Below are 24683 nucleotides of genomic sequence, written 5' to 3'. Positions count from 1 at the left end.
TGACTGCAGGAAGAATTTGGAGAAAATTGTTTGAAGATACTTAGGTCTTGAGCTCTGCAAGGCTATATGAGCCATGAAGGTTTAAATGCTTGCTCCTTGCCTGGAAATATTTTCTCAGTCTTCTTTCTTTGCTTTATATTGCATTAGGAGGTACAATTATCCTCAATAAATGTTTTTTGTTTTCTTGTAAACAAATTAAGCAACATCTGCTGCTTTTGAATTTTTCTTACCAGGAGTAGGGAACAGATGATAGAAAATTCAATCTTACTTTTAAATGCTACCAGTATTGTTCTTTTCATTGTTTAACTTCTCTCTATAATTTTCCTCCTCACAAGTGGTATTGGCTGTTTCGTTTTTGACCAAGAAAGTATTTTCAGTTCATGAAATCCAACAAAAACAGTGGAACTCATTAACATATTGTTTATTTTTAATACATAAAATTTCAGTTGGAATATTTAAGAGATTGGAATTAATACATTCATTCTTAATGCATAAAATTTCTAATGGAGTATCCCAAAGCCAATTGTATAGTGTTAGCTTATAGTAATATATGAAAGTAGGGTATAAATTAAGATATAAAAATAATTTTTAAATCTTTGAAGCATCTTCATTTGGATTTTCATCTGGATGGCAAGATTCCAAATGAATTTCTAAATTTATTTAATTTATATGGCTGACCATGTCATATAAATGATTGGGTAGCTAACAGTTAAAACAGAATAAAAACAGTAAAAATAATTAAAGTCATAAGGAAATATAAATAGCATAAAATAGTAGAGAACAGTCATAACATCGCACACTCCAAATAACTACAAAATGGCCCATAGTATTAGAGCCCCAGGCTTGATGGCAATTATGGCAAAACCAAATTTTTAATGCCTTGCAAAAGGCCAGCAGGGCTAGGTCAAGTCTGATGGGGTGGGGTGGGTGGGGAAATGATGTTCCAATTAGTCCAATCTATGCTTAAATGTCTCAGTATAAGAAATCTGCTTTGCTTTTGGACAGCTCTTTTTATTAGGTAGCTTTTCTGAATGTTCAGCAAAGTCTGCTTCTCTGCAGGTTACATCCTGCTCACTGAAGCAATCTAACTCCCGCTCTGCTTGCAGAAGCAACAAAGAACAGTGAGTTTCCATTTTTAATAGTCCTTCCTATAAAGATATTTATAAGAACATTTGGGCTTCTTTCTTCTTATTTTCTCCAACCAAATATACCCAGATTTTTCAATTGCTCCTCCAGGACTTCCTTACCATCTTTGCCATTCACCTTAGGATCATAGGCATCCAATGTAAATTTTAATTAAAAAAGAAGACGATGCAAACCTTGGCCTCTTATACATATACATCAACACTGAGTGAAAGTACTTAAGTCATGGGAAGGGAGTGTTGTGATGTAACAACAACACAGTCCATAACTTGGCCAATTTTGAACCCAACCAGAAACACCTATGCTTAAGATATTCTCTTGTTCAGCATTCCCAACCTGGGTGCCCTCCAGACCTGTAGACTTCAGTTCCCATAATTCCTCAGCCAGGATCAACTTTGCTGACAATTAGGAAAATTGAAATCCACATATTTGAGAAGTGGGCTCAGACAACCAATAACAACCACAGCAGCCTGTCCTCAAGTCCATTCAGGAAGTTAAAATTGTATTTAGAGTAATAGTGCATTCATGTAAAACTAAGCCTTTTGTCTTGGGCTATTCCAAAGCATGTCCTTCATGGCACCTTTTATATAACAAACCCAAAAGAAGTTTGAAGGTTCAACAAAAATTTCTTTAATAAATAATAATTGCTCACAATTGTTCATGAGTTTCAGCCTGCCTACCTGTTATTTTTTTTCTGATAAATGTACCTCAACTCAAAATTTGTTGGAAGTTGCATTTTTTAATTATATATGAAATATATTTATTTATTGGGGCCAGGCATCTACATGGCGGGGGGGGGATTTAAAAAAGTCAAGATAATAGCCACAATCATGTTATCAAAGCCCTGCCCCTTTTAATGTACATTATATATTTGGCACAGTCTACAGGTAGTCCTTGACTTATGGCCATTCATTTAGCAATTGTTTGAAGTTGCAACAGCATTGAAAAAAGTTATTTATGACCAATCTTCACACTTACAACTATTGTAGTACAGTGATCAGAATTTGGAAACTTGGTAACTAGTGAACATCTGACAGTTGCAGCATCCCAAGTTCACTATCTCCATCCTTCCCAGTGAGCTTCCGAAAAGCAAAGTCAACAGGGGAAGCTGGATACACTTAATGATTCACTTAAAACTGCAGTGGTTCAATTAACAATTGACAAAAAGGTCATAAAATCAAGTGTGACTCACTTAACAACTGCCTTGCATAGCAACAAATTCTGGTCCCAATTGTGGTTGTAAGTCAAGGACTACCTATACCTATGATTATAGACATCATGTTCATCTTTTTTTAACAACTCTTTCTGCAGGACGACTATCTGGGATATTGTTGGAAATACCAGTTTCACATTAGGTTAGCTTCCCTTCCCTTCTTTTTCCTTTCTTTATTTTTTGAAAATAAAATTAAATAGATCAGTGAGTGGTGATCATCACAGAACATATTGAAAAGGATATTATATTGGGAATGCATAATCTAGAAAAGTATGTAATTCTACAAATCCAACAAATGCAGTTAATCTGCAATGATTAGTACATATATTAATTATAGTTGTTCCACTAAAATATAAAGATCAGGCAGTATTGGGGAAATTACAAGAATATGATTATTAACTAGATTTTATATTAGCTTTCTTTCTTTGTTTCACATTTACAGGAAAATTGTCTTGCTTGTGTAGCAGAATGGTCTTGCTATGGAATACAGTTAAACATCCTTGAGCTATGATATCGGTAAACAGAAGCAGGAAGCCAGATATTCCCACATACAGTTTAAATAGCTGTATCTCCCTTGTAGCAGGTGATAGCACATTTAAAACTTGGATAATCTTGAAATCCTAAATAGCATTTAACCTGGGTAGTACTTTGATGAGAGACCACCAAATATCTCAGAATCATAAGCCGGGCTGAGAAGTTGAAAAAAAAAAAAATCTTGGAAGAGGTCAAAGGCAAACAGTTTTTCTAATGTTATTGAGAAAATAACAGATGCTTTCTTATAATCACTTAAGGAGCAGATTGATTTGAGAAAGAATGTACTTTTCATTATCTTCAGAAGGGGCTGGGAAAAACACTGCAAAATTCCAAGACTATTAGAGGCATAGCTCAGAATGTGACCTTAAGTGGAAAAATTCAGATATCGACTCTTCTCTGACAAATCTTGCATGCCTTAGTTTTCCGACCATGTTGAAGACCTGGACTGAGATGCTATTCCATGCACAATAGATTTCCTTCCTTGGCTTCTCATGATGAAAGGTTTGAAAAAGCTGATCTCTGGGAAGAAATGCTACAGACTTCTAAATTTGTAAAGGAACTCCCAGCATCACTGGTGTATTCTGGATAGGAGGAGCTAGAGGAGATGATGTTTTTCAATCTCTGAAGGGCAATAATTAACAGCAAAAGAAGGAATGCCAAGAGGCTAAGGAAGATTGAAACATAAACATAGACGTTTGACATGCGATTGGAAGGTGAATCCATGGATGTTGAGAGAGAGGTGGGGTACAGCTCCAAAAAAGTTCCATTTTCAATATTTGCTATTAATCCAGATGTGGAGTTGAGTTCCGACATTTTTTTAAAAATATTATTAATATGTGTGTTTAGTAACACAATGGAAAAGACTTAATAGTCAAAAAGAATTTTCTGTAAAACCTGTGGCATCTTGAGCCATTTTAGTAGTGATTAAATCCTTATAGCAGATTTTAACAGCATGTTATGTCTTGGTGCTGTAAAGAGATAAAAATCGAAGGAGATAATGAAGCAATAGCATTTGAAAATTAATTTCTGTTGACAGTTTTATTCAATACTATTTTGAAATGATATATTGTCATATATAAAAAACAATTTCTATTTCATGTAGATTAAAATGGAAAAAAAACAGGCATGGATATTTTGAATACATATTTTACATTTGCAACCATGGAAGTAATTTAGTAGATAATAAAGATTGAGAATCTGAGCTGTGCATACTGCTGTACATCTTGCAATTAACCCACAGTAAATTAAGTTCTATAATGCTATTATTTAGTACTGATCTGGTATTTTTTTGTTAAATATAAATATAGAACCACAAATCAATTAGCACATTTCTTTGAATTTTCTGAGATATTTGAGAATTGCCTTTTTGATCAATCAAATGGTAATTCAATGCGTAAGTTTATGATTTGGAAGCTACATTATTTATTCTTGTTCCAAACATGATTTTGCTCTTCAAATCTTTGTCTACAACTCTCATCATCATATTAGAATAATAGAAACATCATCTCTGGTTGAGAGTGATACTTAAAGGAAAAACAAATACACATAGAAATGGACAGAGCCACTGACCACAAGGATTAACAGGACCATATCAAATTAATATCACTTAGAAAACACAAAAAATACCTTTGAATGTCTTTTGCTTTGGTATAACCCCAAGTAAGAACTCATTTTTTTTCTTCCCAGAGTTGTTTTCATGGAGATAATCTGCATGGGAATAGATTGCTGATCTTTAAGCACTAAATGCAGTATAGAACTTTTTGCTTTTATGTAGAGGGTGTCTTAAGCCTCTAAGTGTAAACATTTTAATTTAAGCAAAGGTTTGATATGTAACTGGTCTCTTGCTGCTAAAGTTGACGAAATGTTGGCTTTCTTTGTGGTCTTTTATAGTTAGGTTTGGGTTGGAGTTTTCATAATGCTTTTCATTGTGTTTTTAATTACACTTCTCTTTGGTTTCTTTAAGTACCCTGTACTGGTTTTTAAAAAGCATGTAATGCTTAACAAGAAGTGATAATGATATGCCAAATTTTCATTGAGCTAATTTTCCTTGAAACTATGCACTGAGAGAGACAAGAAAACATTCGTTTAAAAACCCTAATTGTTTTGTATGTTTTGGGACTTGAGGAAAGTATAGCTATTGTAATCTGCTGCTCTTATAGGATAATTTAAAATTGTTCCTCACTTAGCAACTGTTTGAACTTATAATGGTGAGTGGTACTTATGACCAGTCCTCACACTTACATCGGTTGCAGTGTCCCATGGTCATGGGATCATCATTTGTGACCTCCTTTGCCAGCTTCCTACAAGCAAAATCAGTGGGGAAGCTGGCAGAAATGATGGCAACTACATCATTGCTTAATGACAGCATGGCATTCACTTAACAATGGCAAATAGCGCCAAAAGTTCTGTGACAATGTGACCCAATCACATGACATCATGCTTTATAACCCTGTAACTTAGTAACAGAAATTCCAGTCCCAATTGTGTCATTAACAAAGGACCACTTGTACTACTTTTCAGGGAAAAGAGAAAATATACTGCAAATAACTTTATTTAAGCACAAGTGTGCAAAACAGAATGGAATAGTAAGATACAAAATAGAGAAGCTTATGATCTCTTTTCAAATACTGGAAGAATGTAAACACAAAAGAAAATTAAGACTTCAGAATTTAATATAGGGAATGATTTATTCTACAGATTGCAGCTGAATGTTAGAAAAAACTTCCTAATAGCAAACAGTAGCTTGAGCTAAGATTTAAAGGTAGTTGACTATCTAAAACAGCAGGCATGGGAAATACTGCATTTGGAAAGTAAGTAGGGATATGGTATCAATGATTTACCATATGGAATTCTGGATTGGCTGGAGAATGCCCCATTGCCCCTGTATCTGTTACTATTTGTTTATCCTATTTTCCAATCAACAATTGAAACAAAACAATAGAATAGTTCTCCTTGTGTTATACTAATTGATACTACTTCACATCTATTTGGTAATATTGGTAATATTTTGCTTTATTTTCTTTTTATGCTACACTGATAAATCTTATCCACAAAATATGAAATGAGTTGACAATGCAATAAAAATAAAGCCTTATTTTGTTTTTAAGTGGCAGCTTTCTCTTTGCAATAAGAGCCTTGATAGTACAGTGGTTTAAGGCACCCTGTTATTAAGCTGGTTATTAAGACCAGCTGCCTGCAATTACTGCAGGGTTCGAATCTCACCAAGGCTCAAGGTTGACTCAGCCTTCCATCCTTTCAAAGGTAGGTGAAATGAGGACCCAGTTTGTGGGGGCAATAAGCTGACTTTGTATAAATATACAAAAAGGATGAAGGCTATTGCTGAGCACATTGTAAGCCGCCCTGAGTCTTCGGAGAAGGGCGGCATATAAATCAAATTTTAAAAAAAAACAAAAAAAAAACAGGAAGCTAATGGAAACATTTACATGCAACCATTCTTTGAATTACATATATTTGAATACCTATATATTAAGGCATAATTGAGCAAACATATTCAAAGAATGCAAGCGAAACTGAATTTTTCATTTGATACATCTAAAGAGGATATGTAGCATTTAAGAGTTAGATATGACCCAGATATGAGAATCTGAAATAAGGTTCTGATGGGATCATGTCACTCTTCTACTACTGCAATAAATTGGATGTTCATTCAGATAACCTTGTCTGCACAGTGACATAAATTCTCTTACATTTTCAGTCTCACACATTCCTATCTGCATAATTTGATTCTCTCTATTTATCCACCTGTTTCTGTGAAAACACAACTTACAATTTACTGATTTGCAAAGCTTGTCCAAAAATTGTGTACTGAAATACAGTACAATTTAGTACTTTGCCTGGAAAAGAAGTTCTCAGTGCAAGTAATTTGCTATACCATCAAGTCTTGCTCTATCACCTTCCAATCAGGATCAGACTAAAATCTGATGAATCTACTGGAGAATTCTATCAGTATTTCTTACATCTACAAAAGTATTCCAATACTTTTCAGTCTTTTTTCTAACTATTAAAACTGCTTAATTGCATTTTGGAGAAAATCTGCATTAATACCAAGTAACTTTGGTCCTCCAGGATAAGCTTTTTTAAAACAAACAAACAAACAAATTAAGTAGTGGATCTAGGAACACTTCAAGCTATATGATTTTGTACTGTAGAAGATAAGTCTAGCAATCCCAGTGGTGGCATTTCCTCTAAGCAGATTAGCATGTGCCAATTCAATGTCTATAGAGATTCTCAGTCATCCAAGTCATGGTTGTCTCAAAGGTGCTTTTTCAGGAGGCAACTGGACTTTCTTGTTTTGTTTTGGTTTTTTGTCTTTAAAAAAAAAGGAAGTCCAGTTGCCTCCTGAAAAAGCACCTTTGGGTTGGCTTTTGTTGGCTAATGTTTAGTAGATTCCAAATTACATAAACCATCTTTAAATAGTTAATAATAGAACAGATTTTCCAATGAGGTGGTGGGATCTATTTCATTGGTTATATTTAAGAAAAATCTAGCCAGCCATCTGTTCTGGCATACAACCAAGAACTGAACATTAGTCTAAATGACTCCTTACAGTCCCAGTTACAATTTTACAATTACAGGAAATAAAATTCCTTGGTTTTTTTTCTAACTTATTAAATTCAGAAAGGAACAGTAACTATTTGAGCTTTACACACGTTCTTAACTTCTCTGTATAAGAAGCGCCAGTGGCCTGATTGACATTTGCAGAATTTGCACAACAGTTACTATAAATTTTTAACTAACTCTGGGAATTTAGCAAGACAGATGAAGAGAGTCTCTGTCTGAGTTTTGAACAATGTATATATTTATCCTTTTAGTAATTTTCAAGTATTCAGTAAACAAAAGCTATAAATTCATACATCTTTAATGAAAATAGGGACATCTTCTGATTTTACTGTAATGAGAACAAAAAGCAATATTCACAATGAAGGAAAATTGGTGCTACATATGAAGCACATATTCCAAAGCTCCTTGATTGTGGATATCCATTAAGATATGGGAGATAATTTTTCATGTCACATTGAAGTATAAATGTCAATAATGTCAATAATGTAAACATTATTATATCTTTACTGCAGAGTGCAAATCTCATTACTCCCAGACAGACTGATAGTAAACAAGTTATCTGAGAATGATATGCTGATGTTCAATATGATTAAGGCAACAGATTCTTGACAGGTTTATAGGACAGGAAATTTTGTTGAAAAATCTAAGACAGATCTGGAGTGAGAGTTAGAGGTACAATGGACATTGACTAGTATTTTTCAACTTGGCAACTTTAAGATGTGTGGTTCTCGATGCTGGCTGGGGAATTCTGGGAATTAAATTTGCCAAGGTATAGGCATATCTTATATGAAATAACTATATTTGAGTGTAGGGAAGATCAACTCATAAATCAGTCTATAGATTTTTCTCCCAAATTTCCTGGTAGAATCTCTGTAAACTGCAATGTTTTATGCGGTAAACATATTTAGAATCAGATAACAATTCTCTTGGGCTGGATTTGAATCCCTTGTTATATCACTTTTATCCCTTTTGTCTTGGAATCACTTAACCCTAAAATTGGCCCAAATGTAATAAAGAAAAATATCTGATGTAACAAGAGCTACTGCATAATACATCATTCATATTGAACTCTCTGGATAATTGCATTTCTTAGTGCAGAATACCATTCCAAAAAATTAAAGATAATGGAACTCAACTACACCCTCTATTTTAGAACTGGGAACTGATGATACTTTCAAGTTTAATTATGGAAGCCTCACTTCATATAATAGAAAGTTACAATTCACCATGCACACAATATACACGCAATCTACTCCCCAGATGCTTCAAATCATTTCCCAACCACTTCCAGTTTTCACTTCATTGTTTCTATTTTCAACCAATGAAATTCACTAAGCATGAATGTGTGCATCATTGTCACTATATGAAACTAATATAAATTCTTCCCCTTTGCTTCACTTCTTCTTCATGCCCTATAAGTCTCTTTAACAATTTTTTTTTCATATGCTACACTGCATTTGAATATTTGTTTCCAACACTGCAAGCAGCATGGCAGTTTTCAATCACAGCTGAGACAACAATTGCCTGAATGATTACATGAGCTGGTCCTGGAATACAAAATGAAAAACAAAAACAAGTATGCAGCAACATACTTTGGGATAAAAATCTGTTCATTCACTCTAGTTAAAATGAAATATATAGAACTGTTTTAGCAGAAGACTATGAAAAGCAGTTGGGTAATGTTGGAGAAACAAACCCAAATCAAAGTTATGAGAATACCTACAGTTGGTCAAAGGTTGGATAAGATCCCTTATAGTTACACAAGTTATCTGGCATATTCACATATTATGCAGAAAGATGGGCCTTTTGTCAAACTATAGAAGTGTTCAGTTTCTGTTATAATGCAGGACACTGTTTACTAAGAACCTTAGAATTTAGAAGAGCTGAGTTTACTTATTCCATTGAATTATGTATCTACAGTATGTATAGCTCCAGCAGAAAATAACCCAGTAGCATACATCCTGATGAATCCTGAATCCACAATCTTTCAGGGAAAGTTTATCACACATCCTAAAGCATTAATCTAGCTTCTGATTAAAGGTAAAGGTTCCTCTCGCACATATGTGCTAGTTGTTCTCAACTATTAGCAACACACTTTTTACTATACTTACTTTATTGTTCGATTCTCCTACCCACCATTCTCTTGCATCTTTTAATCCTTCTGTAAAAATGTACCATAAGTTCTATCTTCTCATAATGCCATATTGCTCTACCCAAGATCAAAATATGGACTGTTTCTCTAAGCAGCTTCATTATATATAGTTCCTTCGTTTTCCAAAAATTACAGTTATCTGCCTAGCTGTGGAGTCCTTCGTGTTCTCTGAGTTTGGTTATTTGCTTGCAGACATTTCATTATCTGACTAGGTAACACCAATGACACCACAAGTTCAACCCTAAAGTACATATATTCTGTTTTATTGGAATCTGCTTGTTAAGCAGAGGTTATGCTGATAGCAACAGACAGGGGGCTTACTTAGACTGTTCACTACATTTTTAGAAAACCTATAAATGGTTTACTGCTACAAAACCAGAAACCATTTTATAGTTGTGTTACTTTTTAATATTATTTTGATACATGTTAATATTAGGTTGAGTTCAGATTTAGAATTTAGAATCTTAGCTCCTTAAATTAGAAAGTTAAGATACAGTCTCCTTATACCAGAAGTGGTATTCAGCAGGTTCTGACCAGTCCTGGAGAACTGGTAGCGGAAATTTTGAGTAGTCCGGAGAACCGGTAAAAACCACCTCTGACTGGCCCCGCTCCCATCTATTCGCCGCCTCCCAGAGTCCCAGCTGATTGGAAGGAAATGGGGATTTTGCCGTAACCTTCCCCTGGAGTGGGGTGGGAATGGAGATTCCCACCGGTAATAAAAAAAATTTGAATCTCACCACCACCTTATACGGTCTCCTGGAGACTTCATTAACATGTCTGTATAGTTTTCTTAGTAACAATAAAATGATTTGACATTTCCTTTTTGGTTTTCTTTCATACTGAATCTAATCTTAGCCTTGAGATTTTCTAGTTGCCTCTTATCTAAGCATTAACCAGGCCTGACCCTTATCAGCTTGTTGAAAATGGCCAAGGACAATTAGATGTCATTTTGTTCAGTTTGATTCCTGGTGATTTATATGGATGGTTTGAACTGCACTGGACTAACCCTCCACTGACTTCAATGGGTCTCTTTGAAATGATTAAATCTAAATTCTAAAGTATAAATCTAAATCTAATTAAATCTAAAGTATATTAAATTAATAATGGTATTTTAAATATTACTGAGTGTCCTAAGTAGGTACAAAATGGTTTAAGTTTATAAATGCCCACATTATTCTTAATAAAATCATTTGTGTTTATAATTTCTAACAATCCAATATGGCATTAACTTCCCATACCTAATGTAGCAATAAGCAAAATTTTTGAAACTCAAGATAAGTGCATGATAAAAATATTGATATCAATATTAATCTAATATTGAGATTAGAAAGGATTTGATACTTGAGTCTCCATAATACCAGCGTGTTAGGCATTTTGAAATCATCAAAGATTATGATTATGATAAAATTTGTGTTTCTCCTTGTAATATAGCTGTTGTTCTCTGCAGTACTGTCAGAGTACTGGTAAATCCACTAGCAAGCTAGTGCTATGTTAAAAAGAGGTCCTATCAAATATCATGTTTAACATCTATGGTTAGTCATTAACAATCATTCATTTAGTGATCATTTAAAGTTATGACAGCACTGAAAAAAAGTGACTTGCAACCCCTTTCTTAGTCCTTATGTAACAGTTACGTTACTTAGTCCTTATATAACACTTACGACTGTTGCAGCCTCTCTGTGTTTGTGTGATTGTGATTTAGGTGCTTGGCAATCATGCATTTATGATGGTCACAGCATCCTATGGTCACATGATCGCCATCTGCAACCTTCCCAGTCAGCTTCTGACAAGTCAATAGGGAAGCTGGCAGGAAAGGTTGTAAGTCACAGAATGGCCACAGTGATTCTCTTAACAAACGTGGCAAAAAAGGTCATGAAATCATGTGCTCACTTAGCAATCAGAAGCCAACAATACTTAACAACTTAACTTAAATCTCTTAACAAACACCTCAAGATCTATCTGTATTAAAGAAGAAAAGTTGATCCCTTTGGACCAGCAACACAAGCATGCATTTTATTTGGGAGGTAGTAAACGTGAAAGGCAGTAGGGATTCGAACCGCCGACCTTTCAATCGACAAGCTCAGTGTCTTAGCCACTGAGCCACCGTGTCCCTAGTGCTGCATAACGGGGTGAGCTCCCATTACTTGTCCCAGCTTCTGCCAACCTAGCAGTTAGAAAGCACGTAAAAAATGCAAGTAGAAAAATAGGGACCACCTTTGTGGGAAGGTAACAGGGTTCCGTGCGCCTTTGGTGTTTAATCATGCCAGCCACATGACCACGGAGACGTCTTTGGACAGCGCTGGCACTTTGGCTTTGAAACGGAGATGAGCACCGTCCCCTAGAGTCGGGAACGACTAGCACATATGTGCAAGGGGAACCTTTACCTTTACCTTTTACATGTGAAAGGAATTGGCCTTCATGGTCCTTTCCAACTCAATGATTCTGCCTTATTGCAAGCATTGAAACTGTGTCATTCTGAATGTTTAGACTGGCATGGAGTGGTTGCATATAATTTGACACATGATGAAGCATTCAGATATCATATTCACCTGTGCCACAAAATGCATCATCAATAATTCTGGCAACTTCCTAACAGGGACCATAAATTTCTCTCCCTGCAGTAAAATGTAGATATTTTGGATTTATCCAGAAGATTTCTGTGCTATTATATGACATTTAAGGCATTATACAAATATTAAGGACAGCTAATGCAACTAATAGTTCAATAATGTAACATTTGAAAAGACAAATACAAAGGAAAAATATTTAACAGGTGCAAAATGCACACTTAATTAAGTTGAATGTTTAAATAAAAGTACATGTGTTTTAAGAAGGCAGTAAAGAAGATGAAATGTCAGGGAAGCTCTTTTATTGAGTTAAACCATTCTTCCATCTAGTCCAGTTCCGATGACACTGAATGCCAGCAGCTCTGCATGATTTCAGAGATGCATTTCTCCAGGCTGCCTGGAGACATCAGAAGTTGAACCTTGGCCTCTGCTGTGCAGCCTAAAGACACAAATCACACAGTAAAACTAGCTGAAAGCTGAAACAATTCAACAAGCTGCGAAAATGAACTGATCTTCATTTGATGCCAAAAGGCAGGCATTTAAAGAAGACATTCGGTAGCTGGGACACTATTACTACGACGACAACAACAACTAGCTTCTCTCCTGCAATAGTGTCATATTCATTTGGTAAAAATACCCAGAAAAAGCTTCTAAATCATTTAATGATTGGGGCCTGTAGAGAATAAATTAATCTTATACCATAGTTGTACTTGGAATGTAACCAAAATGTCAAAGAAAATGGATGGCTTAAGAAAAGTATTTCCTGCCCAGCTTACTAGCCTAAACTGAGATTCTTGGTTCTATACTGTAGAGACCACCTTTATCTTCAATGATACAGATGGATCAATGATTTCAAATCACCTCCGTAGTTGGCCAAAGTCCCATAATGGGTTCCTTCTCTTATGAAAAGGGTTCTAGATCATCAGACAGCAAAAGCAGGAGACCATAAATATGTTAACCACCATACTATTTAAATATCTGGAATGCTGAATGTACTATAACTGTCAAGTCCCAAGGGAAAATTAAAATAAGGGGTCTTGGCAGCTTCACAGACTGGGCCTATCTATCTCTATTACCTCTCAAGTCTGCTAGTCCCCCCGCCCCATCAAATTTCTCCTCCTTATAGCCATCAAGATTGATTCAAATTTTGTTGCCTTTATACCATGCTAAGCCATTATTTCCTTAATTATGTTTCCCTGAAAGAAAACACAATAGCTGGCTTTTCATAACATGTTAATCCCACACCATATAAACATTATGAGTTACATGAAGCGTTCATTCAACCATGAAGTGTCCATGCTCCAGCTCCAATACTCTGGTTCCACCTCTAGAAATGCTCATGGGCCAGCTGTCCACCAGCAACTCAGTGCTGACTTTGCTTCCTGTGATTTCTATGCAACTAAGAATTACCCTTTAGTCATTATACAAACAGCAGCATGGTGGCTCAGTGGTTAAGACACTGGGCTTGTTGGCTTGAAAGCCATCAGCCCAGGTTTGAGGCCCAAGCACCATGCAATGGAGTGAGCTCCTGTCCTCGCTCCAGCTCCTGCCAACCTAGCAGTTCAAAAGCATACAAATGTTGCTGGGAAGGTAACAGTGGTGGGAAGGTAACAGTGCTCTCTGATGTCATGCTGGCTACATATCCACAGAAATGTCTTTGGAGAGGGCTGGCTCAATGGCTTTGAAATGGAAATGAACATAGCCCCCTGTACAGTGGTGGGTTTCAAATTTTTTTACTACTGGTTCTGTGGGTGTGGCCTGGTGGGCGTGGCTTGTTGGGTGTGGCAGGTGAAGGATACTGCAAAATCTCCATTCCGTCCCCAATCCAGGGGAAGGTTACTGCAAAATCCCCATTTCCTCCCGATCAGTCAGGGCTTGGGAGGCAGAGAATAGATGGGGGCGGGGCCAGTCAGAATTTTTACTACCGGTTTTTCGAATTACTCAAAATTTCTGCTATCAGTTCTCCAGAATTGGTCAGAACTTGCTGAAACCCACCTCTGCCCTTGTAGTCAGCAATGACTAGTGGAGTAAAATCTGCAGGAACTCCTTTACCTTTATACAAACCTTAACCATCTTACTGTTAGCCATTTTTGGAAAACTTTATGAAAATATTTGACAGCTCCTTTGAGAAATGTGTGGCATTTTTGTCATGTTTTTGGTTATTTGCATAGTAACTATAACTGAAAATGTTTACATTAATTATTTGCAAGTTAGCTTAGAATCAGAACAATGTATACTGATGAGAGAATTGGCTTGTATGGAAGCAGTTTTCCTACTAATACCCATTTATCCTACGCCACTTTGTACAATAACAGCCAACAACTGTAAACTGCATTTATTGCCTGCTATTACCTTTTGACCTTTTAAATCTGGAGAAATTATGGCAGACAAATGCTTTATAGAAAAAGGATAGATGTTTAATTAGACTAATTAGACCTCTTTATCAAGATCTTATTATGAAGACAATCCTAAATGAGGTTTCAATAGACCAAATCAGCTGCGCCAGAATTCCTGGGAAGCTTTGCTTAGCCACTGTGCTATTCTGCTGAGTATACATAATATACTAAAAGCAGTCTGAGAAGTTATTTCTAGAAAACTGAAACATAAAGATTTTTTTTTTATACAGAATGAAAATGTCATGATCCTTCCTGTCACAATGCAGAGACTATAGTGATACATGTTCCATAAATTATCTTATTGTTGTTAGAAAACAAGAATGCAGTAATGTTTTTGGCATAATGCAATGAAAACATCTTAAATGACATTCCAATTTTTTTTTAAAGCAGGTCTTTTACTTTTGTCTCCCTTTCTGCCAAATTTCTTCCAAAGTAAATTGGAAATGCCAGCTGGATTAAATCAAGAAGCTCAGAAGCTATATAAATATATTACAGAAGAAAAAGTGAGCAAGTAGCCAAAACAATGATAACTTTTTAATAATGCTAGATACTACCATATTAATGCAAGGGGAAGTATTTTTAAATACTACTTAGTTGGTTCCTTTTTCTTTTTCAACATATATTTTTAATGAAGAAACAGAATCATTTGTGGTGTGAAGGCCAGAATCTTCTAATTTATTATTGGCTTAAATTGATAAGATTCTAATTTAACAAGTTTAAGAAAATTAAAATACAAATACTGAAAATCTACAAAGGAATACTATATCCATAATATTGATGCATTAAAAAGTATATTTTTCAGTGCAGCAGTAGGCTAATCTCAAATGTTTCCTAAAGTATTTTCGATCTTGCAATCTGTTATGCATTATAATTATAACAAGCCTGTCAGGTATTCACAGCCACTGGAAACCCATACCTATGTATCAATTACAATCTAATTCATATTTGAGCTTAAAGAACAAATATTGTTTAGGATAAAGCAAGGAGAACTTTGAGTATACCTTTTAGTAAGGTTGTAAATATACCTGATACTTTAAGTTTGGGGGAGACTTTTTTTTATCTAGTATCATTGTCAAAAATGCTGATAATAATTACTTAGAGAGAATGACAAAATCTGGCCTAAAAGCATAAATATCTAAATGCTTTTTACACTTTAAGCAATATCACTTATGTTACGCCCAGTCAAAACAATAACCTGATTTATATAATGTAATATAATTTATATAACACTCTAACATGTGATTAGATCAATGTAAAAATACTTAAATAAAACAACTGTTCCATTCCACTGCAACTGTTTTCAGAGTTCACGCTCTCCACTCTAAGTACATGAAGCATGTTTAAGAAACTTGAATGAGATCCGAGATATCAAAAATATTATTTCAAAATTCATCATATTCTTCTTTCTGAGTTCTTTTTAACTACCCTAGTGTACTCCTAATTACATAATTGAAAATAAAAATGATTAATGATCAATATTTTAATATTGATCTTTATGCTTTTACCTCTTTAACTATTAGAAATAAGGCTCCCTGTAAGAGACGTTCCCACATCTATATTCAATATTGGATAACTGCAGGATCATGCTGTAGCACTGATGATGCTCATGTGTGAAACAACCTTCACAAGTCGAGGACGACTGAATTTATTTATGAATCACCTAACAAAATCTCCAGCAGTTAACTATAAGGCAGCTCATGCTGCTACCAAATGAAGTTTTTCTAATCTAATTTTATACATTTCTGCTTTAAAATAGGTGCAGCTAAGTGTGCTAAATCTTAGGTATGAGATTGCAGGATTTCAGTGTAAGGACTGTACATTCCAATACATTTTTTTATAGAAGAAATAGACATTTCCACCTAGATGAGCATAGACTACTGCAAATGATGCATATCTCTTTCAACACATGAGAGAAAGCAACAGACTCCTAAAAGTAAACACTTCATTCATCTTTTTTTTTTTTTAAAAAAAAGGCATGCTAATTAATGTAGAGCTGTAGAGCGGCTTCTGAGAAACCAGGACTGACCAGCTCTAAACTGCATACTGAGTTTTGAAATGAAATAGCTTTAATATTAACAGATACACCGCTCAATCTGTTTAGCCACTGCAAGTAATTCATTTGGTGAGAAATTGGTCATGCTGTGGAAAACAATTCTGATGCTTTGGAATTGCTGGTACATGTGTGTGAGAGAGACAGATGGTAATGGAGAGTCGTCTGTATTTCCACACCACTCCCTAACATGTTGTGCATGTTGCAGTTGGTACAAAAATCCCTGGCAGAACTCTTTGCCCTCTAGACATCAGCCAGAGGGCAAATCATAGGGCTGCTGTTCTCTGGAGCTTGGCTTTTTTTCTTTTTTTCTTTTTCTTTTTTTTTTTTTGGACCCAGATGCTGCCCTGAACTAGACTGACAGGTAAATTCAAAATGACAACCTGGATCAATATGCTAGATGGCTTTTGCAGGTGTGTGTAAAGATGGGCAACAGCGGGATTTCAAACCCTATTCAATATGGCAAAGCCAATACTCTCTCTCCACGTTGCTTTTATGAAAATAAAATAAAAAACCCAGAGAAAAAGAAAAGGCAAAAGGATGGGAGACAAAAACGAAAACGAAATAATTCATTTCCCATCTAAAAGCTGCCCTCCTCTTCACACCGAATTAGGAATCAACTCTCTCGCTGAACATTCCGGAGCATTTTTATTTATTTATTTGGGCGAAGTTAAGTATTAAATAGCATCCAACCGTTTCTCGGATATATTTGCACTTGAGAATAAGTTCCAAGGAAGAAACGGGCGGATTCTATCAGGGTCCCGCGCTGGGTGGAGAAATTGGTAGCCGGCTTTCTCGGCCACCCCGGGAAGCGACGGCGATTGAGGGGGAAAAAAAAAAAAGATGCTGTCGGAGGTCATTCGTTCCGAAGACCTTTCCCCAAGCCCGCCCAGCAGCGCCTGTTCAGGGAAAGGGAAGGGAAGGGAGCAAAGGGACCCACTGACCTGACGGCAGGGACCCTCTCGCGCTTTCTTCCAAGGCAGGGCGCCGTCCAGGACGGAGCTCGCTTCCCGGAGAGCCACCAACACGCTCCGCGAGCAGAAGCTGCCAAAGCCGGCGGGGCGGGGCGTGTCAGAGCGACGAGCCTTTCCCTGGGTGGAGCATTACCGCCGCTTCCATCCAATCAGCCGCCTGCGCCAGCCTCGGCTAGCTCGGGAATGGCGAGCCGAACCCAGAGCTGCGGGCCACCGATTGCTTTGCTTCCCACGGTTCGATTCGGCTCCGCATAGGAATGTGACCCGGAGACTTGGTAGTGGTCAGCTTTGCACCGCTTGGGGGGTTTTGAACCCGGGTTTCATACATACTGCCCCCCGACCGCCAACTTGTAGGAAATCCTCCTTTAGCGATTGTTGATGAATTCAGAATATTCCTGGAGAATGACTACGAGAGTAGAGACTCACTTTCTTCATCCTAGACCTGAAGTTAACAGAAACGGGGGGGGGGGATGGGGGATATCTAGCAAGAAAATGTAAGATTTCAAACCTAAGAATAGTAATAATAATGATTTAATGAAGACTAACACCAGCTGAAGAACTGGCAGCTGCGATTTCACGTCGTTGAGTATATTATAATTTATAGGTAACTCATTTTATCTAAGGAGAGAACTCGAGAAATGAAGGTCCCCATTGAAAAGGCACTGATAATGGTACCTGGTGATTTGGGTGAATCTTCAGGACATGATTCCTTGTTTAGCAAACTGTGAATTATAAACAATTTGTTTTGTATATAATCAGTCGCTATAAAGCAAGCTTTGGTTTACCATTGTGGGTGAATATTATATATGACGTAAAGTAGATATAATGAACAGATTCATTTTCAACTCCCATCCTTGGATTCCAGATGTGAAAGATGAGATAGGTAGTATGTCAGTGGTAATTCAGTCTGTCAGAATGCAATCAAATCCAGAACTTTAAAAAAGGTAGTGTAAAATTTAAAAACATGCATTAAAGGTCAATCAAAATAATGGGCTGAGGAAATTTTACATCCAACAGCCCAGAGATTTGTAGATCAGAACAGAAGGATATAAATGCAAGGGTCAAGGGCTGGACTTGAACTTTGAATGGAAAGAAAAGACAATCACATGGGGAAAGTGAATGGGGACAGCTCAGTCCCCTCAGTCACCTCAGATATAGAATATATTAGTTTGAGGAGAGCCATACTAAATATTGGTACACTGAGGTTAAGTGTGACACCCTAATGAATCTTAATGGCAATGTGTTCCAAACAGACCCCCCTACCAGTGGTGGGTTTTACTTACCTTTGCTACCAGTTTGCTCGCTTCACTCGCACACGCGCCACTTCTGCGCATGCGCAGAAGCTTATGCTCATAGCGTATTTGATGACTTCCAGGTGGCTGCGCGGAGCCTTCCTCTGCTGCTACTACCGGTTCTCCTGAACCAGTGCGAACCGGGAGCAACCCACCACTGCCCCCTACCCCACTTTCCAACTTCTTTATGCAATGTGTCATTAGCTTATAGATTTCCTGCCACAAGATATGTCAGAATGATCATTAGTTTATAGTTTTAAAGGCAGATTAGAAATAAATCAAAGAAGGGGTGGAGTTTTTTTTCTAATAAAGGAGAATATCTGTGACTCGGGGTAGAAATAAGGGATCCTTGATGCTCTCTCAGGTTTGTTATTTTCTTGCAAAGGTTTCATTACCTAAACTAAGTAACATCATCAGTGCTAGGATTTTTTTAAAAGTACAGATTATGTTTGTTTGTTTTATGTATCATCACACTCAGAGTATAGTAGAGTTTCTGACTAAATACACTAGTACATATAGTAACAATAAATATAAAGGTAAAGGTTCCCCTTGCACATATATGCTAGTCGTTCCCGACTCTAGGGGACAGTGCTCATCTCCATTTCAAAGCCGAAGATCCAGCGCTGTCCGAAGACGTCTCCATGGTCATGTGGCCGGCATGACTAAACGCCAAAGGTGCACAGAATGCTGTTACCTTCCCACCAAAGGTGGTCCCTATTTTTCTACTTGCATTTTTTACATGCTTTCGAACTGCTAGGTTGGCAGAAGCTGGGACAAGTAACAGGAGCTCACCCCGTTATGCGGCACTAGGGATTCGAACTGCCAAAGTGCCAACCTTTCGATCGACAAGCTCAGTGTCTTAGTCACTGAACTACCACGTCCCTTCTAGTAATTACTAGTAATAATAACAATACATACATCCTAAATTTAAAATGGCAATTGCAAATCTTAACCAAAGTCCCTTATGAACAAGTCCATAGTAAGAGTTTTTCTAAAGATCAGGAATGATAGCACTGTTTACATTTCCAATAGGAGAGAAACCTTAGCATTCCTACTCAAGATGTGCATGGTGAATGGGTAGGTTTCATTTAAAGTTCATGGTCTGCAGAATCCTGAACGCCAGCCACATTGGATTTTATAAGTCAAAACCAACTGCACTGAGAAGCCTATTGATAACCAGTTTAGCTCTTGCAGCCCTACAGTTCTCATCCAGCAATAAGTGAGCTTCTGCATTTTGAACCAACTTAGCTTCTAAATAGTCTAAAAGACATCCTGTAGTAGAGTGCATTACACTAATGTAATCAGAAAGAAAAACTAAGCATACATCTGCTTCTTTCAAGCCAGGCAGTGAGATTTTCAAAGTAGGCAAAGCATGGACAAGCTTCTTGATCCAATAAGAGAAGTAAGGATGCTTTACCACTCTTTTGCCATTGTGTAGACTCAGACATGAGCTCATACCTGCAATCAGACAAATGTATTTTTGATCCGTCGCCCTGTATCATTTCTGCTTCATTCAGGGTCAGAAAACCAGAAGAGGCCACTTTCATATGGCTGAAGCAGACATTCAGTGAACTGCTTTCCAGATTACTGGGAATGCCCCAAGAATCTGTTGGAACTGATTGCATCCGTAAAGCACATAGGATAGACCAACTTAATAAAACACACCCCCCCCCGGCTTGTGGGAAGTTGAGGCAATGGCTATTTATTTATTTGATTGCTTGCTTGTTTGTTTAGAAAATTTATATGGCTGCCCACTCAATCTCAGTGACTATGGGTGGCTTACAAATTTTTTTAAAAAACCATATACAATAAAATACTTCTACCACTTCGCTGGCCACAGCAATCAATCAAACTAGCCACCTGGTAACTAATCTCAGGTGAACTAATCTGACCATGACAAATGTCTAACATGTCCTTTTCAGGTGACAAGTTCACCAAGAGAATTAATCCATGCTTACCATGAAGACCTTGAATCTCTGGATTCAATTTGAATTGTATCTCACTACAAAATGGACAGATTCCATCATGGAAGACGGAAACTACTATATTAGTTTTCCATTTGTGCTAATGGTTGAGTGCTAAATGCTTCAGTGGAAGTCAGAAGTAATAATGCATTGATCCAATCCTTATATCAGACAACCACATAGTAAGCAACATTGTAGGAATTAATTTTCATCTTGACTCTATTGAAGCATGAGATAAAAACTAATGATTTTCTGTGAATTTGAATCCTTTTTAATGGTCATCTAGTTTCCTTTATCCACAAAGTTATATTCCAATTAATTGTGGATTAACTTGGCTCAAGTTTTCTGTGGCAATTTACCTGTTTGATGCAAGAACACCACTGTAACTCTACTCCAGCTAAGGCTCTCCATTCGTAGAACTTTGAGTGGAAATTGGCTATGCTCATTTATTTGCTCACAACCTGTATTAAACAGTAGATAACAATGGAAAATTGTCAAGACTTTGTAGCAATCATGGTGCAGTTCCCAAATCAATGCAGGTAGTTAATATATCTTTGTCAAACATATCATTTTTCTGGAGAATAGTTATCTTTCAGAGCTTTTCATCTCAATGTCCCATAGAATCATTGAGAAACAACATTAGAAGGGGTCATTGATTGCATTAAGCCAAACTTCTTGTTTGGTGTAGGAATCTAAATTAAAGCATTGGAGTCAAATTTATTTATTTATATCCCACCTTTATTATTTTTACAAATCACTTAAGTCAGTGAAGATATTGAATAAACCTTCCTTTTCCTATTTTCCCCACAACAAGGCCCATGCAGGGTAAATTGGGCTAAGAGAGAGTGACTGGCCCAAAGTCACCCAACTGGTTTTCATGGCTAAGGTGGGACTAGAACTCACAGTCTCTGACTTTCTAGTGTGGGGCCTTAATCACTAGACCAAACTGGTTTTTTCAAATGACTGTCTAGTCTCCACTGAACTAGACATCTAATGAAGTGAAGCCCCACCTCTCCAATTAATAGGCTCCACAACAAAACTGCTTTTACAGTTAGGCAGTTTCTTCTTACATTGAATCTGTTACTTTTCTGTAATTTAAATTCATTACTGCACAACTATTTTTTATGTAACATCCTTTTAGGTAGATGAATTATACCTGAATAATTAATATAATACTGAATTATTATATTTATTATATCTCCCTTTGGACTTTTTTGAGAATTAAACACATCTAGTCCAGTGGTGGGTTGCCCCTGGTTCGGACTAGTTCGCAAGAACCGGTAGTAAAACCGGCGGGAAGCTCTACCCACTGACCCGGATGTCATCAAAGTAAATCTGCATATGCACAGAAGCTTCTGCGTATGCATGTGGGCACGATGCAAACTGGTAGTAAAGGTAAGTAGAACCCACCTCTGATCTAATCCCTTAAATCTCTTCATAACATTTAGTTTATAGTTTTCTAATTATCATTTTTGCATTTCTCTGCTACAGTTTCAAAGACTTTTTAAAATTAAAATGTGATATCTAAAACTGGATATACTTCTGTTGTATCTGATTGTACCAGCAAAAAATGGAAACGTTATTTTATCATGATTGGAAAACCATTGTTGGAAGGAAAATGCATCTGGTTCAGTTCCAAGCCGGGACAAAGGCACTGGAAACAAAATGGAGGCTGGAGGCTGATTGAAAAGAAGGTCCATTTATTGGTGAACAGAACCACTAGGATTTGTGGTTCTGGTGCAGCTGAACAAATGGTTGAATGAGTGGATAGATCTTTATAGGTTTCTGTAACTTTGAAGTTTGGACTGTTCTGGGGGTGATGCAATGAAAGAGCTTGTGTTCTGAAAAGTGTGTTGGACAATTCCTATTGTGGCTAATGACTTTCATCCTGTGTTTGGATTTTGAGTGAGGGGCTGCTTTCTAACCCTACCATTCTGCCAAGGAGTTTTGAAATATCCTGTCTTGAATAGATTACCAAATCTGTCTTTCTATAAACTGGCCTCCTCAGTTTCTGCTTGGGGCAGGGAGACTTGTGCTGGTTTCTGCCTCCCTTAAGATTTTTTCCATTTCTCCTTTAGGGGAAATATTTTATCCTGCCTTTTTTAATATTTCCCAAAATATTTCATTCTTCTAGGATGGGGGGGGGCTTCCCACACCATGTATCTGTTGGTGCAGCCTAAAATTATATTTCCTTTTTTGGGGGGGCATCATACTGCATCATACTTCTGTCTCATATTCCACTTGAAATAAGGATTTTTTTTAATCTTTTTAATTGTAATTTTTACTGTTATTAGAAATATTTATTTTTCATGGTTCTATTGTCTTTTAATGTTGTAAACCCCTCAGAGTCATTATGAGGTGAGATGGGCTACAAACAAATCAAATCAATGAAATAAATTATTAAAATTCCACAGGTAAACTCTGTGATGATACTGTACATGGGAGATTAAAAAGAGGAGGGCATAAATATTTTGAATCTTGCAAGTTAGCCCCTTGCAGTACACAGGAAGCACAATCAGTTACATCAGCCCTATCTTTATTGTAAGATTATATTAAACAGATTCTTGCAAGATTGAAAGCCCTTCCTTCCTTTTTTTTTAATATCCCAAGGTCAATTTCACATACTATCACACTCCAACATTCTACTGATGTACTTGCTTTTTGTTTTATAAGTAAAGAACTTGGCAATCTACTCCAAAGGTTTATTTTGTTATTTTTAGACTATCTTTTAAATGTATTTAGATAACAATAGGCGAGTGTCTTCTAGAATCTTAATTACCCCACCCAATTTTATGTCATCTGCATATTTGATGAGTATACTTTCTAATTCTTTATTTAAGTCATTAAATTTCAAAAAATACCAAAGAGTACAAGACCCTGAACTGATCCACATGACACTCCATTTGATAATTCTCTTCAAACTGAAGATATAGTGATGGAGAGTCTTTCAGTACTTTCTGAACCAGCCATGCATCCACTGAATTATCATTCCATTCAGCTCCGGATTCGGCCCGTAGGGTACTTAGATCCGGCACGCGGGGCCAGTGGAGTACTTAGATCCGGCCCAAAGGGCCAATGGAGTACTTAGATCTGGCCCAGGGTGGGCATGGCCAGCTGGAAACAGCAAAGGACTGGCCCACGGTGCTTCTGCCAGTGAAAGCAGAACTCAGGAGGGCCGCATGGAAATGGGAGCTCCGTTTTCGCTGGTTGGGGGCTGCAGGTGGATATAGCAACGAAAACGGAGCTTGGGAGCCTGTTTTTGCTAACAGAGTGTTTGGACCACCACAGGTGCCCCTTACACAAGTGATGTTGAGCTGGCCACACCTACCCCAGCCCCCTGAGGTCAAACACAACCCTGATGCAGCCCTCAATGAAATCGAGTTTGACACCCCTGGTCTACAGCATTCCCACATTCTATTAAGGCAGGGGTGAAATCCAGCAGGTTCTGACAGGTTCTGAAGAACTGGTAGCAGAAATTTTGAGTAGTTCGGAGAACCGGTAGCGGAAATTTTGAGTAGTTCAGAGAACCGGCAAATGCCAGCTCTGGCTGGCCCCAGAGTGGGGTGGGAATGGAGATTTTGCAATATCCTTCTCCCAGGAGTGGGGAGGGAATGGAGATTTTGCAGTATCCTTCCCCTGGAGTGTGGTGGGAATGGAGATTTTGCAGTATCCTTCCCCTGCCATGCCCACCAAGCGACACCACGCCCACAGAACCGGTAGTAAAAAAAAATTGGATTTCACCATTGTATTAAGGGAGCTATTTACTGAAACAAATAAATTATTCTTTTGACCATTTGTCTTAGAAACATCCATAATG

At 37.1% G+C, this 24683-nt stretch overlaps 1 protein-coding gene across 1 annotated transcript; it reads right to left on the bottom strand.

The window, feature by feature from the left end:
- Positions 1-405: 405 nt before the first annotated feature.
- On the bottom strand, positions 406-17842 carry SERTM1 (serine rich and transmembrane domain containing 1). The gene is made up of 2 exons (XM_034411411.2): positions 17581-17842; positions 406-3858 (listed from the first exon to the last, which is right to left on the bottom strand). Exon 2 carries the CDS (start codon positions 3701-3703, stop codon positions 3380-3382), a length of 324 nt encoding a protein of 107 aa, XP_034267302.1. The 5' UTR covers positions 3704-3858; positions 17581-17842; the 3' UTR covers positions 406-3379.
- Between the last annotated feature and the right edge of the window lie 6841 nt (positions 17843-24683).

This window comes from Pantherophis guttatus, chromosome 5 (genome assembly GCF_059756535.1).
Source record: "Pantherophis guttatus breed Tessera chromosome 5, ASM5975653v1, whole genome shotgun sequence".
Lineage (NCBI taxonomy): Eukaryota > Metazoa > Chordata > Lepidosauria > Squamata > Colubridae > Pantherophis > Pantherophis guttatus.
Note: the sequence above shows the minus strand (reverse complement) of the source record. Positions and strands in the feature narration are given on the sequence as shown.

What these genes read in the sequence shown, in the direction of transcription:
- SERTM1 (XM_034411411.2), bottom strand. Translation starts at nt 3,703, where the DNA reads ATGTCGGAACTCAACTCCACATCTGGATTAATAGCAAATATTGAAAAT.